Here is a 23,699-nt window from a genome sequence, read left to right as displayed (position 1 = left end):
TCCCAGACTAAGGGATATTCAGGACTTTATTAATTAAATTGATATTATCACTTATGTTGTCTTATCTGTTTTAAAGGTTTGCTTTGCTGGTGTCTTAGCTTTTGTATATGGCTGCATTCCATGTGTGCAAGGTAAACAAAGGGGCTTGTAAGGAAAAAAGTATTTGACTTTAAATGCTTACATGTTCTATGTGAACTAGGATATGTGATGGAGACTTCTTAAAACCACAAAAAATATTATGTTAGATCTTGTTAGATTTAGTAACTGAGTTTTATTTCCTTCTCTAAAATGAGTGAATGTGGGAAAGGGTGAAATAGAGTAGTAGTAAATGTCCTGTTGCAATGGGAATGAACAAGCAGTAATCCTAGAATTTCTCAGCTCTCTATTTTTTCTGCTTTATATGCATTAAAATCCTGGTTTATGAAGATCTAATTTTGTTTAAAAGTAGTTGGAAGGGGTTGGATCAATTAACTACTTTGCAATAAATTATTCCATAAGAACGATTGCTAGAAGAGACCTGTGAGCTTGTGATCTCTGTTTTTGCTTGTATAACTGTGTACTCTTTTGAAACCAGGTATAAAGGCTTTGATTATGGATTAATTTACTGTGGAGTACATAATAGTCTTGATAATTCATCATCCTTGTGTCCATTTCAGAATAGTTACATTTCTGATGTTATTTTTCATATTTTAACACATTTTGCGTAGAAGACTTGCTCCTAAGTGCTATGGATGAAATGTAAAGAGATTCCATATTCCTTAAATGCCAAACATCTGCTCTCTTCAAACTTGATTTCTGCTAAAAATGAAGATACTTCAAATTTACTAGAAGCTGAACCCCATGTGATAGAACTAGATGAGAATAACACTAGTTGGCTAAAGTTTCACCAGTGCTGGACAGTTATGTTTTTCTTGGCTGTTTTAAAAAAAGAAAAACAAATTGTCAGTCACATTTCCTGTTCTTCATTCTAGAATATGGCATAAAACCTGTGAGAGTCTTCACTCCCAATCGTGTTAGGGACTCCAAGAAAATATACTACCAACTCAAAAGAAAGCTCCTTGGAACTTCATACTCATTTCTTGCCCTTTACTTTTTCAAAGTTTTCATCAACTTCCTAGCTAGCTAATAAGAAGGCATTTTGTAATTTTGGAATTGTATTTGTATTTTTTTGTATTATTGGAATAAGCCTGGGAGAGTGATGTTCATTATTGCCCCAAGGAACTTGTCTGAATATACAAGAGTGGGTATGTTGCAAGCCTTTTTCAAGAGGGATTAGTAATTTTGAAGTTATTGCTGGATGTTAAACAATGTCCTAAAAAATATCTTTAAGTAAGCACTAATAATGGAGAAATCTGATTGTTTTTAAGAATTGAATCACCGTTAGTTTACAGTTTTCAAATGCTTGACATCGTATAAGGTCTACTTAGCAATGAAATAAGCATGGAGAGAAATCTTTCTGCTTGAACACTTAAGGCTGAAGACATGAGAGATGCTCTATGCTTGGAAATTATCGCAGTCAAATCCTGGTGCTGGTGTGGAGGGGTGAAGTTCTCAAGATTATAAAAATAATTTTGGATTTCAGCTCTACCTTTGCAACTGTGGATATGAAATTTAGTAAAAATCTTAAATATTATCTTAATTTAGAGAATAGTTCTTCTCTTCTTTCTTTTCTTTTTACAACATGCTTTCATTAATAACTGGCCTGTACTTTGCTGTAGGTAGGCGTATTGGAACAGAGCAAGAATTTGGTCAGAAAAATTTAAACAAAAAAGGATGTAAATGAAAAGCAAGTTTTGATCAGCTGTAAAATTATATATTCAATACTGTACTTTCAACCCATTCCAGTACCTCTTAAATCTTTTCCTGCATCAGCCACTTTCCTTTCTTCCATTGCTTTTAGAAAGAAAGTTTGAAAAACTTATTTTTAGTTTTCTTTGTTTGAAAGCTTTGTGATATTAAAGAAGGAGAAAGAAAAATGTTAAGTAGGCAATGATGGGCCTTATAGAACATAGATGGACTTTTTACTTGATAGTTTCCAGTTGGTCTAAAATCTTTGCATCTAAGCTACACTTGAGACTGACGGTTGCAATATATTTTTCCACCTACCCTGTGAAAAAGTGAGACAGGGAGGGATTTGCTATTTTTATTATTTTGTAGGGATTTGCTTTTTTTATTATTTTATATCTGTTTAAAAAGATGATAAAATAGATCTTAACTAAGCAGATTGGACTGTGAGAATTGAAGATATAGTTAGGAAATTATGGAGAAACCATGACTGAGTCTGAAGAGACTAGGATCTCAGTTTGCAAAGGGTATGGATTCTTTATTTCCCTCAACTATTGTAAAATGCAATTAGAGATAATGTTCAGGTGAAAGTAAAATAATTAAAAATGTGAAGTCATGTTTTTAGAACTTACAAATCCTTAAGTTCTGCAAGTGTTTGAATGAAGAACCCCAGAACGCTTCTAAAATTTATAGCTGATGTCCTGGGAGATGTTTAGAGTAATTTCCCTCTGTGAGGAAAGATTTCTTTTTTTCCCCCCTCATATTAACTATTTACTGTGGAACCATGTATTGGCAAAGTATCTTTAGTCCCTTCCAGCTGCTTTCCGTGTTGCTTTGGCTTTCTTAGGGTATCTCAAAGGGTGCTGTCTTCTTGACAACCTTTTTTCTGTCTGTGTATAGGCTTTTTTAAAACTACAATGACTGCTGTCACTGCTGTGTGTGCCTACATTATCCTATGGTAATTCATATTGTATTATCCTGGATATTCCAGATCTCAGAAAGCTATATTAGGTCACTTCTTCATCTATTAACAGAATAATTAGTACTTAGAAATGTTTTCTTCCCTCTTTGGTTTGTCTGCAAATGTAAAGTAGAACTTGTATATATGCAGTCGTGTAAAGATTTAATTGCTATATGTTTCAGTGACCTGCAACACTCCAAGACAGCACCTCTCCTTTAGAAATTTAAGCCTGTCACTAGTATATTTGTCTTGTATTATTGTGCATTAGAACTGTAGAATTTTGTACCAAACACAAACTTTAACAGTTGTGCTTTTTAGGGTTTTTTATGAAGCTGCTTTCAAAAAAGCTTATAGGCTTGGTACATCACGTATTGTTTGGGAGTACTGGGCTATTTGTTTTACATCTGTAGCCTATGAAAGGGTGAGTATCTTCTTTGTTCATGGTTATAAAATGGAAAGAAAGCAAATTCTGAAATGCAGGATCCTTAAGGTAAAAGGCCATGTCAGTTACTTCTCTTTATGCGATTTATGCTTCTGAGGTATACAGTACAGTGTAAGTTGAAATATAGCACAGAGACCACCTAGGAATTCATTAATGACTCAGTATAGATGTCCTTTACCTTTGTTGTGTAAGTGGGGTTCAGGTAGTTGTCACACAAGTGCAACTGTGTTTGCCTGCTTCTTCAGCAAAATTGATATTAGCCAAGCATTATCCATAATAGGATACAGCTAGCTTGCCTTTATTCCAAATGCCAGGAATTCTGAATTTATCCATTGCACTATCCCATCCAGTAATGATATTATAGGAAGCATACTGATGAATGTCATCAGTGTGTTAAATTCATCTTAGCATATTTTTCTTCCCAAAATTCTCAAATGCATATTGGACAAGAAAGGTGATCAGGTATTTGAAGGCCCCTGTTAGACTGAGGAGAACTTTACTGTTGTTGCTTGTCTCCTCAGAAAGATGAAGCTGTATAGTGCATACGATTACTGGTTACAGTGGTCAGATGCAACTGATGTAGAGTACTACATAGTGTTGTGTTTGTTGTGTAGCTTTGTCACTCATAACTCTGTTGAAAAGTAACTGCAATATGGAACTCCACCTTGTGTAGAAAATGAGGTATGAAGAACATCAGGGCTTTGGTCCGAGCAAACTGAATGTGGGCACGATTACATCAGGTGACATGTCTGTGATGCTGTTACTCTCCTCTAACCAAAGTATGTCATGTTGGTTTTCACTATTTGGAATTAATTTCTCACATGGTTAGCTGGGCTTTTTTGGTTTTGTTTTGTTACTTGGCTCTGATTTATGTAGTGTTTGGACTCATGAGTGTCCTGTGGGTTCTCCATTTTATTTGGAAACATTACATTTTAAAATCTAAAACAAAAGCTATCAACACATTTTGTTTGAAATGTTTCATATTTATAGTTCCCTAAAATTCTGTTTTCTTTATCTTCCCAGTCACATGGGAGCTTGGAGGGAACACACACACATCTTTAATGCCAGTGTTGCAGTCTAAAAATAGTTTTCCTCCACCAAATGCTAACAGCTGGTTGGCTTTGTTTCCCGGCTGAAGATGCATCGTATAGTATTTTCATTTTCCTGCTGTTGCCAAATGTTAATGGATCAAGCTCTGCAAGTTTTACGTTGTAAATTCTGTTGTAATACTAATTACACTTTAACTGCATTTCTGTGAGGCTTTTCACAACTCAGTCAAGCACCTATTACCCCATTTTGCAGATAAATAAACAGAAGGAGAAGGTGTTTGAGGGAGGTGCTTTGTGTTGATTTAAATGACAACGAAGCTAATCAGAGCTGCTGTAAGCCAAGTATTATTCAGGCAACATGAACATGTAGTGGCATTCATGAGAGCAGGTCTTGTAAGTTGTGTTCCCCCAGGATAAACCCCTAACCTTTGTTCCTTTCCTTTAGTTGAAGTAATTCAGTGCAAATACCATGGAAAATCTCTTGTTGTAATATTGAAATGATAGCAATTGCATATTGAAATCACTGTCATCTTCACTTTTCACCAGTGATGGAAAATGTCTAAACATTGTATTTCAAGGAAGAAGGCATTTATAGCAATGTTTTTCAAAATATCAATTTTTGTAATGCTGTGACTGGACAATATTATATACAATGACAAGTTATTTCTGAACTGAGTAGAATATCATATAATAGCTCTTCTGTTTTTCCCCATCTTTGAAGTACTCAGCAAAACTATCTTACCATCTTACAAGAAGTGAATCTGCCATTTTATTTTATTTTGAAAATTCTTTCATAATGTCTGGCAGTTAAAGTGATATTGCTTTCATATATATAATCCATAATGTTTACATTTTGGCATAAAAGCTTAAGGAACTAGTGCAAAACATGGAGAGACCCGAGAGTTAATAAAGTAACAGATGGCAGTTATGGTCATGTGGAAATAATTATATACTGCATTTTTAATTGCATAAAATCAATGTATTGTTTTTGATTAATACAGTAGGCTTGCTGGTCATATGGGGATTAGTGTCTTGTGCGGTATAAACCTGAAAGTTACTCTGTTATCATGTATTATGTGATATGATGGGGATCAATTTCAGGAATGCCTTAAGAATATACTCTAAACAGAATCCTTTCTACACTGATTGTACTAAATAGATTAATCCTGTTGCCATATGGACTTGAGATTGCCTTGGGTATGCAAAAGAAAAATCTAGATAAATGATAACTCATTTAATACTCTGTGGTTTGTGTTTATGGAAAACAGAATTCCTCAGGATCTTCTAAAGGAAAACAAGAGTGTGCCAAAGGTAATTTCAGTGTTGAGTGTTCATGGATGGTAAAATTATACTTGACAGACGTTTGTAATTTTTGCAGGTAATAGCTCTAGCAGATGCAGCAGAAGAAAATCAAGCCAACATGTTCCAGGCATTCACAAAGTTGAAAAGTGCCACCCATCTGGTGATTATGCTGATTAGTCTGTGGCAGAAGCTTAGCGCTGATCAAGTTGCTATTCTGGAAGCTACGTTTTTGCCATTAGCAGAAGATACACAAGAGCTGGTAAGAATCTGTAAGAGCTGCTCGAAAAACGCTCATTGACAGAGCTTTAAGTGCTGAAATTTACATATTTCCCCATGTACTTTGCTGAAGACTGTCCTTTGAAGTGATTTGGTAGCCTTATTAAGTAGGTATTTGATGCAAACTACATTGATTTCACAGGAAAGTGGGAAAGTAGGGGTCGATTATAGAATGTTTCATTAGAAGATATGGGTGATACCAGTTAACTTCCATTTAATCCTTCCTTATCAACCCAAGTAGAAGCATCTCACATAAGTTTAGCTGGTTTTAGCTTCTGTCCAGTTATTAGCACAAACAGAATAGCCCCAATTTTTTGAAGACTCTAATATAAATGCTATATATGTTCAAATGTACTCACATGCACACATTCCAATAGAACTATAAAATATAGACATGTACACACACAATACATTTAATCTATTAAGCATTTGCCATACTTTGTCTTTAGCGTTTGCACATTGGCTTATATAATGGATGAAAGTTACACAAAGAAAATACTGTGAATAGATAATACCATGAATAGAAATATAGAAAATACTGTGAATAGATTTGTATTCTCCAAACCATGCTCTAGATAGTCCTGCATTGTGTAGATAACTTGCAAATTCTGCTCTGATTTAATGAGCGTGACTATGTGAGATTGTGTCCAAAATTTGGAGAATGGTCTGTAAAGAAAGATAATGCTGTATTCTATCCTCGCCTAAGGTCCCCAGCTAAACACTGCTTTAGTTGAATTAAGGAATGTTCTAAACTTAAAACAACTAGAGTTGATCTCTAGTTACTTTCAAGTCCAGCCTTTTTACTGGGTTCTAGAATAAAGTACTTAAAGATAACATGCCACAGTTAGAAGAGAAATAAACTCTGACATTAATATGCCTTAATAGTTTCTTTTAGGTATCGGAACTATAAAGTATACTGCATAACCTTTCGCAAATTACTTCTATAGAATAAAAAATAAGAACTATCCAAGTACACATTAATTTTAATTTTCATTCTCTGCACAAGGTTTTTGCAATGTACAGTGAATCCAGATTTTGGTACATGCCTGGAACACTTAGAATGGTTTGTGGCCTTTTAGAAAGCTTGCACTGGGTTCCCAGTGAATCTAGGATCATCTGCAAATTCCACCTTGGGGGGGGGGAACTGAGTTGACATTTTGCATGATATTGACCAGCAGGCAAAGCAAAACAGTTTTGTTGAGATTTGTTTTGGATTTTTTTCCTCATTTAAACTTGAAAAATCAAGCTGCACAACTGAGGAGTATGCATTCCCATGAACAGAATTGAAAGAAAGTTCATATGAATCTCATGAAAGCCCAAACAACCATTTTTTGCATGATTCAGTTTTATTTTGCCATCAGGAATTGCATTGCTTTGACACATGTTTTGATAAAACAGGGTGAAATCTGTTGTGTATCCTATAATACAGGATATCACTTCAGTATATATCTTGATGTGGTTTTGATATAGTAGTTAACAATATTCCATGTTAAAGCTGTAAGGCCTCACATAAATATTGTAAGGATGTACGTCCTGCAGAGCAGCCAGGATGAAAAATGAAACCAACAATAACTGGAGTTGGAAATGGAATGAAACCTTTACAAAATACAGAAATATGTGCCATATTGAAATTGTTATGGTACCACAGAAATCTGAGTGTAATTTAAGGAGAAGTTTAGGCAAGGAAGGGGGAAATCTTCTGACATACCAATGATATTTACAGACAGAAGCTCCTAGCTAGCGTTCAGGTTTTCTTGCAAGCAGTTGAGTGGAACGCTGGTGAAAGAAAGTACTCTGAAGAATTTTTATTTACTCTTCAAACAATTCTGCACAATGGTTTGTTGTATTTTTATTTGAAGGGAATGTGGTAGAAGACAGTTTGGGTGCAGTCTGCATCTCCAGAACATTTTCTGCCTTGTGAGCATTAAATTATGGAAGTGTTTTTTTAATGAAAGGGAAATGTTTCAAATATACTGTTACCGTAAAAAGAAATGCTTCTCTGACCATAACATCAACATTATTCTCATACATGCCATTCCGTTTACAACAGATTGCATCTTGTTTACTAGACCTGGCAATCACTCCAGTTAGATATTTAGCAAATACTAAAGTGGTGTTTTGTGTTCCCATTGTCTCCAATTTTTTCTCAGACTGCTAAATGGTTTCTGTTGCTCCAAACTTTTGTCTAAGAATATGTAAAATTTGTTTTTTCTTGTCTACAAAGATATAGTGGAAGCAATATTACAAACTTGCATATTTTCTGGGAATAACAGATATTTTGCATCATATTTTATTCCCAGCAGTAAACTTCTAACTAGCACCTAAATAGTATTGCTTCGATTAAACTGACTAAAAGGGTTGCTCTTGTTTAGTATTGGAAATACAAGGACATTCCTCTTTTTCAGTGATTCTCTCAAGAATTGTGCACAGTCTGAGAAGTATAACACCAGAAATTGAATGAGATGTCTCAAGTCTCTGCTTTTGACCAGTGGGATAAATGAGCTAATCCTTCTGCTAATGAAACCATTAAGAAAGTGATGCCAAAACCGAATAAAAGTTAATCTTATTCACACGGAATTTAGCTGCAGTTTTGTCCCAATGTACTTTGTTACTGTGGGACTAAAATTAAACCCATATTCAAAATGTAGAAGTATATGTTGTCAGTATTTCAGAACATAGTGTGCAGCTCCATGCAAACTATACTTTAAAATGTATACTGGTTTTGAGTCCTATGTTTTGCTATCTGTTGAAATATATGGTAGAAAACTATTTTAAAGTGCTTTTGGAGGCAAAAGAATCCATGATCACCATAATAATATTAATGATGTAACACAGATTTTATTATGCAATTCACTTTTTTCAGGAGAGTTGGTGTCTGTCCTGCAAGACTAACGTATTAGTTCTTAGCTTATAACAGAGAGTGACAACAATTTGAAGTACTATAAAGTCTGAAAAATGAAAAAAGCAAGGAACATTTTAAGAGATGTTTTCCAGTGATTATACTTTACCAAGCTGAGTTATCTGGATGGAAAAAGATATTTGAAAAATGCTGAGTCTGTGATAAACCATATGTTTACAATAAGAAGTCCTTTTGGGAAAGGAGGGAATTTGTCCAGGCTATTTTAAAGGGTTCAAAGGGTTCATGCTACACGGGATAGGTTTGATATAATGGTTGCATGGCGTCTGAATTGACTGATGGCTCATGTCTGATCGTTAAGCTATTAATGCTTTCTTTGTTTAAGATATTACAAAGGGAAAAAACGTCTGTCAATACTAACATTCTAACTTTAGGACTGATGGAGGGCCCTCAGCAGTATAGCCATCAATAGTAACTTTACTGAAGAATAAATGTTTTCATAGTTCTCATGATGTTACCAAATAATGACATACAGGTGCTTCATTGCTCAGAATCGTCCCTTTCTTGTTATACTCACATTTGTGATACTATAGTTAATAGTAACAGCTATAAACTGGCATCGAGGAAGTATGTTTTCATCTCCTTTTATTTATGTTTGGAATTGTACCAACCAAGTAAATGTCTGTATTCAATCTTAATTTCTTATTGAAGTTGTAATTTGGAAGAAAAAAAATGCCTGAGGGTGAAATGCATTTTTAAGTGACTCTATGATCTAGTGTAATTAACTTAAGTTAGTGACTATAAATTTACTACTTTACAGTGTTGATTAGATAAAGTAGAAAAATATACTTTAAGGCAATGATGAAAGAGGTGGTGTCAGAGAAAATCATGAAGTGCCTAGTAAGAGTCATAGGAGTTACTATCAAAAGTGTCTGTGCTTTATGTAAGAAGATGATCTCAGTGTGAATCACCGGGAAAAGAAAAGATCAGTCACTTGCGAAAGACTAGATAGCCTGCTAGGTTTTATGCATGATAGCAGGTGGGTTTTACTGTAGAGTTCTTGAGTAACATAGAAAATACCCTTTTGTGGAAAGAATCCTTTACTGAGTGAAAGTTCTCAAGATTAAAGATAAGGTTATTTCTGTAATGCCAGGAGGCTTAATTCTGTCAAGACTGACAGTACCCAACTTTTTATTGAATTTTTCCATTAATGTTTAGTACTGTTGAAGCTTTGAGTTAATAATTACCTCTTTAGCAAGAGTAATTTTTATGAGCCCTAATTCTTAGAATCTATTGGAAATTGTCATTTTTCGCTAATTCTTGTAGTTAGAGTATAATCCAACATAGGTCTTAATCACAGTAAAATACATCTGGAATTAGTTTTTTGTGTCTTGTATTTTCTATATTCTGCTTGTCATTTTAACCACTTTTTAAATGTGAAGCTCCAACTGTGTAACAGACTGAAATATTTTAAAATAGGCTGAAATATTTTATATTTTATTGTTTGCCATGGGCCAGTACAAGTTATCTTTTGGTATTTTGTAAATACTTTTTAAATTTCTTAAACAAAACCAAAAAAACCCCAAACTCAACAAACCAACAAAAAACCCAAAAGCACCACAAGGCAGTGGGCAGTGACAACTAGTAACTTGGAACCAGTTTTCCATACAGTTGTATTCTTCATTTCTGTGAACAGACAAGTTTATAGCAGATACATTATTTTTGCCCCCTCCCCCTTCTTCTTTCTAGACACAAGATGGATAATAAAGCTGAAAATAAGTAGTTTTACAGGGAGAATCACATGAAATTTGTTGCCTTTTTTCCAGCTGGGAAAAAAATACTTCACATTAAATGATGTCGACTGTCCTTTTTCAAAAATCAAAAGTAATAAACCAGTCTTCCTCCTATTTGAATCAAGGCCATGCAACAGAACCATTCAGAAAGACTCTTGTGGTACAGTCAAGCATCTAAGTCCAGTAGAGGGGGGGGGGGGGGGGGGGGCGGGGCGGAGGAAGCTAGTGGGTTTTAAAGCTTTAATCACCAAAATAAAAGGAAGGAGCTTTAAGCTTTTCCTGGTAAAAACCATAATTTTTCAGTAAAAAAGGTCCACCCCAGTCTTAAGTTTAGTTTTGGTTCAGAGCAGCATAAGATTGTCAAGTGAGGGAAAGATGAAGGTGAAGGAATGAGATTCCCACTCCTCCCTGGGCAGGGAAGGTCCAGTATGAGGGAGAGAGGTTAAAAATGGAGTAGTGGTGCCTGGATCCTGTCAATGTCCTTTTGCTAAGGCATGTATATGTAACCCAGCTGGAGAATAAGAGAAGTAAGAGCATGACTCAGGTACCAACCTTCTTTGATTTTATGTTTTGATATGGAAGTTAAACTCTTTTGCTTAGCACTCTGCCTCTTAGCCTGCTTTCAAGAGGACCGAAGCACACCAGAGACAACTAGAGTAGGTGGAGAGAAGGACATGTGGTTGTAAAGTCACTAAGTTACTGCAAATTGATGTGTAACCATTTCTACTTTACTTTTATTTGTGATCCCTTAAAAGCAGGGTTTCAAACTGATTGATTACTTGTCAATTTTATACTGTCTAGAAATGAAAGATCAAATGTTTGTGGCAAGTAATTTGGGGGAAAGAGGGGATTTGAAGAGCGAGGTGGTGGTCTCACCGCTACTTTAAGCACTATCACAGTTCCTTTAAATGTTTGTGAATCATTTTCTTCCTGCAGTTAATTTTATTTACTGAGAAGACAGTGGGTTATGGCAAACATAGCAAGTTGGAGGCAAGTTACACCACTATCTAGTGATCTTCATCTGTAGCTGAATTCATGTGATTCTTCACAGTGAATTCTGTGGTTAGAATAGAAAAGTGCCAATGTTTTGTTGGTCTGAGAAAGAAAGGCTTAGTGTGGTCTGTTTAAACCTTTTGTGTATTAATGAAAATCCATAATATATCTTTATCTGATGCTTTCCACTGCAAAGGACTAGTAGAAGAAGCTATGCCCAATTGTATTTTCAAAATTTTTTGTAATTTGCAGTTTTTGTGGTGGCTTTTGCGGGAAGAAGGGGAGATAAGATCTTTATTTTTTAAAAAGGCTCGCTTCTGGTGGTTTGTAATAGTACTGCTTTTCAAAAAAGAAAGCTTTCTCTTTTTCTTCCAAATGGCATAAAATTAGTTTAAACAAAATTATGCAGAAACAGGTTTTGAGGTGCATTATGAATTGTAAATGTTCTAAGGACAGAAAGAATCTTTCTATTCTTGTCTTGTTTAATTGTATTCCCTGGAACTTGTATCAAGCTCAGAACAAGCGTTCAGCCTTGGTATAAACCTTGTGCTAATGGAGAATCTGACATATCTGTTGGTTAGATGTGTTTTAAAAAGAAGTTTTGAGAATTAATTTTTTATTTAACTTGAGCTATCACCTTATTTATTCTGCCAGTATTAGAGATGCTAAAGTTAATCTTTAGTGGTCTGTCTCAGTTGTGAGCAGAAGCCTACTCAGGGATCTTATTTCTTGGTGTAAGTTAGTCAAGGCAGAACTGCGTTCTGCTGTGATTAGTTTGCCTCCAGCATATATTACCTCCTTTAAAACAAACCTAACTTGGATATCCTACAAAGTATTGCAGTTGCCCCAAGAGACATACCCTTTGTTTGATAGATTAAATAGGCTTCTGTTATCAGACATCTTTCTCTGTGTAATATTGTGATGGGGACCTCTAAACTTTCTCTTTGTTAGGGTAGTGTAATCTATCTAGTTCAGGTACAAAGAGAAGCTAAAATATTTTAGTGCAGTAGTAATTACTGAATATGTGCTGCATACCAGAGTTCAGATCAGTTGTCATCTAAACTGCTTAATGACAAGAGTGATGCATTACAGTGATTACGGCAATGTTGTTCACCAAAAGGTCTTAACACTCAATATACTTTATCAGTGACTCTTTCTTTTGGGTTGTTTCTTTTAAAGTAGCTGATTGTCAGTGGAGAATTCCCTTGATATTGTGTCCTAATTGAAAGGCCTGCAGTCTCTTGCTATGTATTGAAAAGTATTGTACTAGTGTTTTAGAAATATTATGTGATTTATGATTGATTGTAAAATTCCACTGGAATTACTTATACACTGAAAAAACTTATCAGTTTCAGCATCGTTAGTGTATGGCCTTTATATTACATAACAGGACAGGGTTTATAGACTGAAAAGTTGCATATTTATGGTTGGTTTTATTTTCTGATTGTCTCACACCAGTTCAAAGCTATGATACTTTTATTCTAAATACTGTAATGCTATGTTAGTGTCTGATTAAAAAAAGCCAACCACATATCATGGCATCTTCTGAGAAAATAAGATAGAGATATTCCCAATAATTTTATAAAGCTCATTATTTATATTGAACATATGACTTAATGATATGCAGCTAAATTAATAATTTCCCTCAGATCTGAAAGTCAGAAATGTTTCTGAGAGGGTATATCAAGATCTAATCACCAAACCATCCAATCGTTGTTCTTGAGCGGGGATGAACGATGATGACGACACGGACCAGTTGTGGTATTACTGCTTTTGGTTCTGAATTTGTTGATGGTTGTTCTTGGTTCTAAATTGCAGTCATAATGTAGCATTTTTTTTGGTCGTTATTAGATAACCTATAGCTATTGTTCACACATTGTGTTGTATAATCTGTCTACTGGAGTTTATGAAGATATTGCTAGGTAGTGTGAGAAGATGTCATGTGAATCTTTCATCCTGTTAAAAGATCCCAGGAAAAAACCCCACTTTTTTACCATGATTTTCAGAGTAGCCATTTTTTTCAGATGGAAGTTTTTCCTTTTAGTTAATGGTAGGACACTTTGTCTTAATTCCTAGATTAAGAATGATGTACCGGTATTCTCTCCTGTCTGCACAGGTGGTGGTAGACTCACTTTACATTAGGACAGGCCAGTTCAAATTAAAGGAACATAAAGATTGCATAATTTATTTCGCCATCTTCTCCTGGCTTTTTCAATGAAGCGAGAGTTTGATATAGCCAAGATTTGGTTTTGATACCGCAAAAGTAAAACAGGCATTTGGTCATAAGACAAGGCTGTACAAACAATGGAGGAGTTAATGATCTTTGCTCAAGCTACTGTCTCAAGCAAAAAAACAATAATTCTAGCATAAGCTTGAAAATTGGCTATCCAAGTAAGCATGCAAGTCTGGTTTGCCACTATCCTCATTGTCCTCACCTGTGCACTTTGAGAGAATAGAAATTCCACAATTTGAAGCAACAGAGCTGAGTTTGAAGTTAGTGGTGAGTAGATCTAAAGTACTGTGAGAATTCAAATAGGAAACAAACTTTTTGTCAAGTTGTGTTTTTTTTCAGAGCTAAAATGTTTGAGTGGGTGTGGTTCCATATTTCACAGCTTTTGGCAACACAAACTCATTTGTCAGCCTTTCATAACATCTTATATTGGTAACCTAATAAAAGATATTGTAGTAAGAGAAGAGAAGTTCCTCCCCAAGTGTATCACTGATGTGAAAATAAAATATGGGCTGAGATGCGGTGAGATGTCTGAAGAATCATAGAATCATTAAGGTTGGAAAAGACCTCTAAGATCATCTAGTCCAACTGTCAACCCAACACCTCCCTGCCTACTAAACCATGTCCCGAAGTGCCACATCTACACGTTTCTTGAACTCCTCCAGGGATGGTGATTCCACCACCTCTCTGGGCAGACTGTTCCAATACTTGGCCACCTTTTCAGTAAAGAAATTTTTCCTAATATCCAATCTGAACCTCTTCTGATGCAACGTGAGGCCATTTCCTCTCGTCCTATTGCTAGTTACTTGGGAGAAGAGACCGACACCCACCACATTACAAGCTCCTTTGAGGTAGTTGTAGAGAGCTTTTTTCAGAGAGTTGGAGAGATGCTTTTTTTAGCATATGTTTTCTCTACTTTTTTCTCCAGTCCAAGTATAACAAGGTCTGATTCCTCTTCCTGTATCAAAAATTATCTTGCTGAACCTCATTGAAGTTACAGACCTCACGTATGGCAGACCTGCTGTTGGATGTATAGCATTCTTCAGCAAGATGCATGACTCCTGATGTATTGCATGCCTGCAGACAGCTTTGACAGCATCTGCAAAACCCAAACAACACCTCAGTTTTCCTAGCTAACTGGTGAAAAGTTCTTGAGGAAAGGAAAGATGAAGTGTTAGATGATTTCAGTGCTAAAAAGCAACACAACAGACCTCTGAAACTGGCAACAAAGAAGCCAAACCACTCCATTCATGTCGTGCATAAAAGAGTTCCTTTCATCAGTTCCCAGAAATGGATCAATGGTTGTAAGAAGTTAAGTTAAAAAGAAAATTAAGATGACAAAAAAACCTCAAAAATTCAGGATTCAGGAATGGCTTCTGCAGAAACCCATGATGTGTGTGAACTTTCACGATTCCAGACAGGATGCATTTGTATTACAACAAACAAGCATTACTAGAGGAGTAACTGTACAATTAGATCATTAGAATTTATCTGTCGAAGAACATGCCCTCTTCTCTGCCTCTCACCTACTCTGCCTTAAATATCTTCATAATTTTCACTGTTGTCCAGAAATAAAAGAATAAAGAACAGGTGTTAGGACACAGTCTATATTACTCCAATTTTGAGATATGAGGCAATTTGAAGGAGGAATTGGGCAATATAGATTACATTACTTGTCAAGAAAAAAAGTACTGATCTAATTCTAGTCTAATTCTGACCTAATTCTAATCTAATTTTGAAAGTCTTTCTGTGCAAATGAAGAACATCCAATCCTAAAGGACGCAGCCCATTTGGGCCCCTCTGTACAAGAAGGATATTGAGGTACTGGAGCGTGTCCAGAGAAGGGCAACGAAGCTGGTGAAGGGTCTGGAGAACAAGTCTTATGAGGAGCGGCTGAGGGAACTGGGATTGTTTAGCCTGCAGAAAAGGAGGCTGAGGGGAGACCTTATCGCTCTCTACAACTACCTGAAAGGCTGCCCAGAGAGGTGGTGGAATCACCATCCCTGGAGGAGTTCAAAAAAATGTGTAGACGTGGCACTTCGGAATATAGTTTAGTAGGCATGGAGGTGTTGGGTTGATGGACTAGATGATCTTAGAGGTCTTTTTCAACCTTAATGATTCTATGATTCTATGAAATTTGGCTACAATAATCAGAGATTAATTAAATTTTAATGGAAAAGCTAAAAAACCCACCATGTATAGTCATCCTGATATATCATGCTTTGGTGAAGCATGCACTTTCCTGAGAGCAAATTACTAAACCCAAAAGCATGGAAGAGTTAGGCAGCTGTAGAAATATTATGACTATGATCCCCACCTGGAGGAGTTCTGCTTTCTTACAGGTGATACACTCGCTAATTGTGTTATCAGTTGTTTCATTAATACAGGAAACTCTACAACTGCTAATAATCATAACTTGTTTCTGTGAGCAGGACTTTCCACTGAATTGGACTTGAAAAATATATTAAAATCTTGAATGATAGAGGTCATCATCATGATGGAACACAGCTTTCAGAACTTTTGTTTAGTAATGCTCAATTTGCTAGATTCCTGAAACACCCACTGCTTTAATACTACTCTTCTACATTATGATTTTTCCAGAAGATCCTTGGTAAAATATTAGTTTAGGAGCACCATTCCTAAAACACAAATACTGCATATTCTAAAAGATAGTTTTAAAAATACTATTTTGATTTCTAAGCCATATGCATTTTCAGCTTTCCTTCCATACCTGAAGATGTTATATAGAAGGAGCTTTTGGCAAATCTTGGTTTAAAGTTAAATGTCCATAGAATAGAATCCTCCAAAAACTATTAGTCTTATATTTAGTGCAGAAGTGTTCAGTGGTTGTGAATTGTGCTTCAGAGGACAAAATTACCAGAGAAAGAATAAACTTTTAAATGGCAAGTGTACTTTTCAGGAAAGAATCTGTCATACAGATTTCTCTCAGGTGAAGTTGCCGTAGGATATGAATATGTATTTACCAAGCAGGACTCAAAATGAGAATTCTTGTAGAGAGTTGTTTATGCTGCTAGAGTTTCTATTAAATAAATAATTCTACATTGAACAGATAAAGTTGCTGTTTCTATTGCCACTGGCAATTACAGCACAGCTGTGCAGAAATGACAAGTGTATCTGACAGACTTTTTTTAAAAAAAACTTATTCACAAAGGATTTTTTCTAAAGCTGATATTTGCAATCTACTACCTCAAAATGTGAGATATTAATATTTGAATTAGATGCTCTAAAGTAGCTTGAAAATAGTTGCTAGCATGAATAGTTATTGTTAAATAGCTCTGCACCAATCTGTTGTGCTATGCTCAGACTAGTTCAATAAATATTGTAAAGAGATCTCATACAGTTTCCTGTGTAAGTCTTGATTCCTTTCTGTACTCTTCTATTTGTTGTTGTTCCTAGACTCTTTAATCTTTGATACCTTAAATAACTGTTGTATCAGGATCCCTACAGAGTTTGATTGTTCAGGAGATGACATATTATGGTCAGGGTTATCAAGATGTTACCTTGTACTTCCTTGGGTTTTGCATTTATCTTTTATCCCTTGTGTTTTAAGTAAATTGTAATTTGTTTGGAGTAGGTAAGTATGCTAAATCCAAATCCTTAATAAGATTTAAATGTCTGTAATGTCTATAACGTAGCTCTTGACAATACGTTAAGACTTCAGAATACCGTCTCACAAATAAAGATGTTTTTCTGCCTAAAATTCTTTCCTTGAATTAAAATGAAATCGATTCATCTACTGTTACAAACTATTCTTCTAGAACTATGTATCTTATTAATTTTCTTCATTTTAGTTGTTCTGTCTCTTACCTTGTCTTGGATGTTCAGCTATATCCTCACTTTGATATTGCTTTCATCAGTCTGCAAATTCCAGTTAGAATTCCATTATTTTAAATGCCAATAGAAATAAAAATCAGATCAGTTAATATTATGGATATTATACATAATATTTGATTTACAGGAAGATATGAGTAGAGAGAGCAGGATTAGTATAAGAATTTCAGTTGGTGCTTTTTCTATTGTGTGCTCAATACAAATGAACCTCTTAGGCACTTAATAGATTTGGAATGTATTTAAGCTTGAGTCATTTGTCTGGATTTTCATCAGACTTGAATTCCACTAGTCTGCAGGATTTTACCATTTCCCTGCTTGTTAGGTATTCCAGTGGTAGGTTTTTGTTATTTATATATGGAGTTTTTGGTTTTGTGGTTTTTGTTTTGTTCTTGTGTTGGGGGTTTTTTGTTTGTTTGGTGTTTTTTTTACAAAAATGAATTGTAGAAGATTCTAGAATGATCTGTGACAGGCATTTTTAATGCACTATGTTGAAGAAAACTGGTTTTATATTGTTACAAGGATAATTCTTCAAGCAAATTGTGCATCTTAAAAAAAATCCACTGTCTTTTGAGACTGTTCAAAGTTTAATACATTAAGACTTTTACTGCATTTTTTCTGAGTGCTATGTAGATATAGAGCCTATTTGCTTGGCTTTTTCTTTCATTTTATTCAGACTCTCTTCAAAAGGTCTCCTAAATGCCTTATAAATTCATTTTTAGCACTAATTTTTCAGGGACACTCACAAGGAAAGTTTGTCAGCTCCATTTCTGGAAGAACAGGCAAATGTTGCATGCCGTCTTCAAGGCTGCTGTGGCTGTCCTCTCCTGTTTGAGACAAATAGGTCAGTTAGAAATATAGAATATGCTTGAAGAATGTGGGTTAGGATGACTGGTAGCACAGTGAAATCCTGGCAAAATTTGCTAATGGTCTGTGCCTGTGTTGGAGACTACCAGTTCAGTAGCCCTGGATTAGTGGATTACCAGTTTGTATATGTAACAATAAGATAATTTTTTAAAATCACTGTAAAAGCAAAGTGTTGAGAGACACATGGCTGGTGTTTCTTGTGAACTAGCATATATGATGCTTTCAGATATAGAAACCTCTTCTTTGGTGGTTTGGATAACCATAAATGCCAAGGTTGTCATTCAGTAAGGTGAACTTCCAAGTATTGTAGCATTTTTGAGAGCTGATGAAATCATTATTGTGACTAAAAGCAAGAAATAAGATCTAGCCAGGCAAATTCCTGAGTTAACAGCTGTAAGAATTCCCATAATTTGGCTTGCACCAATTTTGCATAGTTTCTGCAGTATGTTTCACATTGCGTTTGAATTCTTTCAGGACTGTCTTGGCTATCACTCCAGGATAAACTACTTCATAGGCAGCTTGAAAAATGGCTGTTGCCTTAGGAATAATATTAATAATGATAAAGGCTTTCAAAGTAAATTCAGGCTTTTTAAGAGAGACTTCTTAAGATACAGAATCAAATACCTGTTTGCCTCATGAACACAATTTAGGAACAATCTTGTTCAAGTTTGAGTGATGTGCTATTAGAATAATTTATTTACACTTAAGACAAATAGTATTAATTTGTAATTAAATTTTGCACAATCTCTAGAGTTCTGTTGATTCCATAAACCAGTTGTTCTCAAACTTCACCTCCCAACAGTCACTTTTTTTTCCCCCCTTTCCATGTTGTCCACCCCATCCTTACCCTGGAATGTCCTCAGCCCTACAATATTTCTGAGCTCTTACAGGAGCCACTTCCTTCTGCTCACATCTCCAGGTCTGCTCCCTATAGAGCAGTCTTTCCCCACCCCGAAACCCTGTCCAGGTTACCTCCGGCTTGGAGAAACTGTGCCCTAAGTAGCACTAGAATTTATTTTAATCTAATCTTCTCACAAAGATGATGCAGTTTCCTGTCTAAGACATTTTATGTGAAGGATTTTGCATGAATTTTATTGTGCTTTAAACTTACGAAGAGATTTATCAGCAACCACCACTGTGTACAGATTTCTGTAGGCATCTATGACTTATTTCCCTTGTTTTGCTGTTATCTGCATAAAGCATTTGGTTACATTTTTTAATAGAGGCTTTTTTGTTGCTTGAAAATTTCAGTAACCGTAGTTAGTGTTTGAGTGAAATTAAGTCTTCTTGTCTCATATTTTACAAACTAAATGAGAAATAGAAGCTTTCTGTGGGAAAAGTGACTTGTTTCTTGAGCAGCAATGAAGTAATGTAGCTTGAAAGATTGCCTCCAAAGGTCTTAAGCCTATTTAGAGAAGGTTCTTATCAGTTAATTATTAACATCTTTTGCAAATTACAGAAGACTTGTAATCCTACAGGCAGGAACTGTCCATCTGTGACTACCTTTCAATGAGCTCTAAGAAATATTTTTACATCTTTCAATTTACTTAAACGTGTTCTTCTATATGTTCTCTGATTATTTCGACAATAAACCAAATTGTTATCCTGTATTGATGTAGCTTACTGGGCATTTTTATGCAAAAAAAAAATCCTGGCATGGCAGGTTGAGGTATCCTAGATGCGGTGCAACAGATGTTGCTATGAGGATGGAGTTCAGCTGACTGCAGTGATTGCTTAGAGCTAGTTTTGTACCTCTAGATTCTGGTCCTGAATAGGAGTCAATATTCTTGCAGTTTAGGGATATGAACAATATAATATGAAATATCATAACTGTGCATTGAAGTAGCTATTTTAATTCTACTTTTTTCTTGCTTTTGTGGATCTTGTGAAATGTTAAAGATTTTTTTCCCTGATGATCACAAGCCACTTTACCTGGCTTGCTAAAAGGAACTGGCAGATTTAATGGAAGCAAAACTAAATGGCCTAATAGAGAAACCGCTATGAAAACGTCTACCCGTTTTAGAATAATACTGTGTCGTAGTCAGCTTATATTGTTAGCAAGCATTCGTTGAGAAGTTGCTGCTCTTCTGTGTTACCTGGAATGGAATGGTTCTGAAAGTCTTTGTTGTTAGACTTTTGGGCCAACACTTCTGCTTGAAGCTCTTTAACCAGAGTCAAAGGCATGGCAAAGATTTCAGTAACTTCCCATCCTGTCTATGTATTTGGTGTAAGCACACTTTCAGGAGACAACATTCACCTCTCAACTACAGTCAAAACAATCTTCTGTTTCTATGGTTCCCTAAGCATTTCCCTATCAAAAAATCCTGTGGCATTTAGAACATAATTTCTTTCTTTTGCAGACTAAATCATTAACACATTAACTTGGTATCTTTTCAAAGCTTGTACGTGTAATCTCCAAGCTAAATAATGTCTTTTATGGGGCTGGCATTTACACATTTACTTTCTTGTCTTTTGTTTTGCTTTCATATAGCAAGGATGTTTCCATCGGTTTGCGTGGTACAATAGTTAATTTTACTGACCTATTATATACTTTTCTTATATTAAGCATCAAAAAGTGAACTAAGGTTTACATTCAAAGAGAACCCTTTGCTCATCTCTTATATCCAGAGAAGAAAAACTTTGGAAGACTAATAGCTTGGTAAAATTGAGTTTCCATGGTTATCTATATTAAAATAGAGGAAAAGTCATTGGGGTCATCTGGTTAAAATTGTGAATATAAATGATATTTTTACTTGTGTTATGATGCAATGTAATCAACTAGGTGAAGTTTCAAACTTCACAAAACTCCCTGCCTGTTCAGTTTCCATGCTTTGGTCTACATGTGTCTCGAGCATTTTCCGTTCAGAGCCTTTATAGGATTTAAGCTCTGGTGCATTATTTGAATTTATGACAAATGCAGAGTACTAAAGGAAAGGAAATGCTACGTCATAAAATCTGAGCATTCATTCTCAATGCGTCCCAAGGGTCCTTTCTGTCTCCCAATTGCATCTTCTCTTTCCTTATGTGCGTGTGTTCTTTTCAAAGCCTGGGAACTATCTGAAAGTAAATCTATGTATTATTTACATCTATTACAGGTTTTTCTTACAGGACAAAATCTAGCTCACAAAGATTGCTCTAGCAAAAGTCTTTTGTAAATATACATACTCAATGTAATAATAATTTTTAACTTTTCAGAATAGGGATTAAGAAAAAGTACTTATCAGGCTGTTTCTGCAAAGCTACATAGCTGTATGACTGGTTGCTATAATCTGGTCCAGGTAAAACTTGATGAATATTAGTGGTGTTATAATTTCAGAAGGCTTGATAATATTTTTAAAAATCTTTACCTAGGTTTTATCCACCTTTTATATGTTTAAGATAGTCCTGTAGGCTATCCTTGCAAATCATAGATTTGACTGCCCACTGTTTCTCAATGATTAGTCAAATCAATCAATCTATAGAGTTCATCAGTTAGATGAGGCTTGGCTTCGCTGTCTAGATGTGTGTTTGCCATTAGCTAAATCAGTGGTTTGTGTGTCAAAACCTTCAATGTCTCAGAACAGATTTTAATAAAGTCTAATATTAAACAGTATGGAGAAAGGTAGGCTTTCAGTTTATTCATTATCTGCTTAAGTACAGCTTAAAATTTGGTAAAACTTGTTGAAGATTTTCAGTTAAAAAGCAACAAATGCTTTTATTTTTCATGGAAAGCGCATGTGGTAAAACGTGTAGGTAAAATATCCTAGTTTGTTTTTTTTGTTCAAAGTGACATGACAGAATGTGCTGTATTATTATCTACTTGAGTCTCTCTCATATTTACTAGATCTTGTCTGCGTTGGAAGCAGTTCTCCCCTGTTCTGAGGAGAAACATGAAGCAAAACCATTGTATCAGCCAGGAATTCCAGCGTGGTGTTTGCAGCAGGAGCTGTTAGATTCTCAGTGTTTTCCAAGTGAAATCTCTTTAGTGTCTTTAGAAACTGGACTTGGTACTTTCATTTGTGTATGTGTTTGCAGTGGAAACCAACTGCTGTCAACTTCTGTGCCATGCAGCTAGATAGGATTTTGACTGGACCTCAGTAAGAGCAACTTAGCTTAACCAGTACTTTATCTTTCACTTCATTAACTTCTAGTGATTTATGAATGATGCTATTGGCGGAGGCAAGGGGAATCTAAAAACTTAAGAAAATGCTTGTGCACAATTTACAGTATAAATGTGTTAAGAAGCTAAACTATGAAAGTAAACCTATGAAATATGACAACATTTAGGCCCTAGCTCATGCTTCTCCCTATATATGTGTCCCCTATGCATCTTAACAATATTGAAATCCTTCTCTCAGATCCTGCCTCTGTATGTCTAGTTGACCTTGTCCATTGACCAGCTAAACTTTTGGAGAGCAGAGTCTTGCAGTCAAGCAGCAGGCTACAGTGCATGCCTCCTAATAGGGCCTGCCCTCAAACTTCACTAGTAACCACATTCCTCACCTGCAAAGGGAACGTGCAAAGTCACAGGATCAGTGCCCTTTCTGCAGCCTGACAGTTTATCTGCAGCGTGAGATCTCACATGCTGGATGGGCCTCCAGTTTTATTGTCTAGAATTTTAGAATAACAGTAGATTAGTTACCCTGCAGGGAACATAATTTTGGAGGTTTCTGCTTGTTCGGCAAATGGTAGAACCTAAAAATCTTTCTAAAAATCAGGTACTCCAGATTAAACCTTATGCCAAAGTGAGACCGAATGTATAATCACAGTCACACTCAGGTACGCCATGACACCTGAGGATCCTTAATGATAGTATATATGGAATATAAGTGATGTGTACTAGTACAATCTTAGTCCTGCTAGTATCTACATTTGGTCTTCAGACTCCTGCAGTGTATATGATTTGTTTAAAAGAAAGTGCCAATCTCTACCTATTACCTACAAGAGAAAAGTAATAATGTATACATGCGAAATATCAAACCAAGCCTTTCCCGATGAAAAAGTTAAATTGATGAATTAAGTATTTTTTGTATCTATTTCAGGTAAAACAGTCAATATGAAGAACTTGCATGATTTAATAATACCTCTTTCTGTGAGTCTTGACTCATATTTGTTCTGGCAGTTACGGCAGCGCTTGCTGGTCATAGGATAATGGATTACTGGTATCACACTTCTGTTGAAGGTGTTCCTTTCAGACCTCAAATATGCATAATACTACACAGAAAGCTGTTAGTGATTATGACAACTATGGCTGTAGAATCATTCTTCAGTGTGGGCTATAGACTAGAACACTTTCATTTTCAAACATCTTTTAGC

General features: G+C 35.5%; 1 protein-coding gene across 9 annotated transcripts in view; it reads left to right on the top strand.

Annotated features, from left to right (window-relative positions):
• Positions 1-23,699, top strand: part of BBS9 (Bardet-Biedl syndrome 9) — a 326,477-nt gene that overhangs the window by 144,513 nt on the left and 158,265 nt on the right. For all 9 annotated transcript variants that reach the window (XM_075493494.1, XM_075493495.1, XM_075493493.1 and 6 more), the window contains one exon: positions 5,616-5,798. In XM_075493494.1, coding sequence (XP_075349609.1) covers positions 5,616-5,798 — 183 coding nt within the window. The remainder of the gene's footprint in view (positions 1-5,615; positions 5,799-23,699) is intronic.

The sequence above is a fragment of the Mycteria americana genome, chromosome 2 (genome assembly GCF_035582795.1).
Source record: "Mycteria americana isolate JAX WOST 10 ecotype Jacksonville Zoo and Gardens chromosome 2, USCA_MyAme_1.0, whole genome shotgun sequence".
Lineage (NCBI taxonomy): Eukaryota > Metazoa > Chordata > Aves > Ciconiiformes > Ciconiidae > Mycteria > Mycteria americana.
This window is presented reverse-complemented; position numbering and strand designations above follow the sequence as displayed.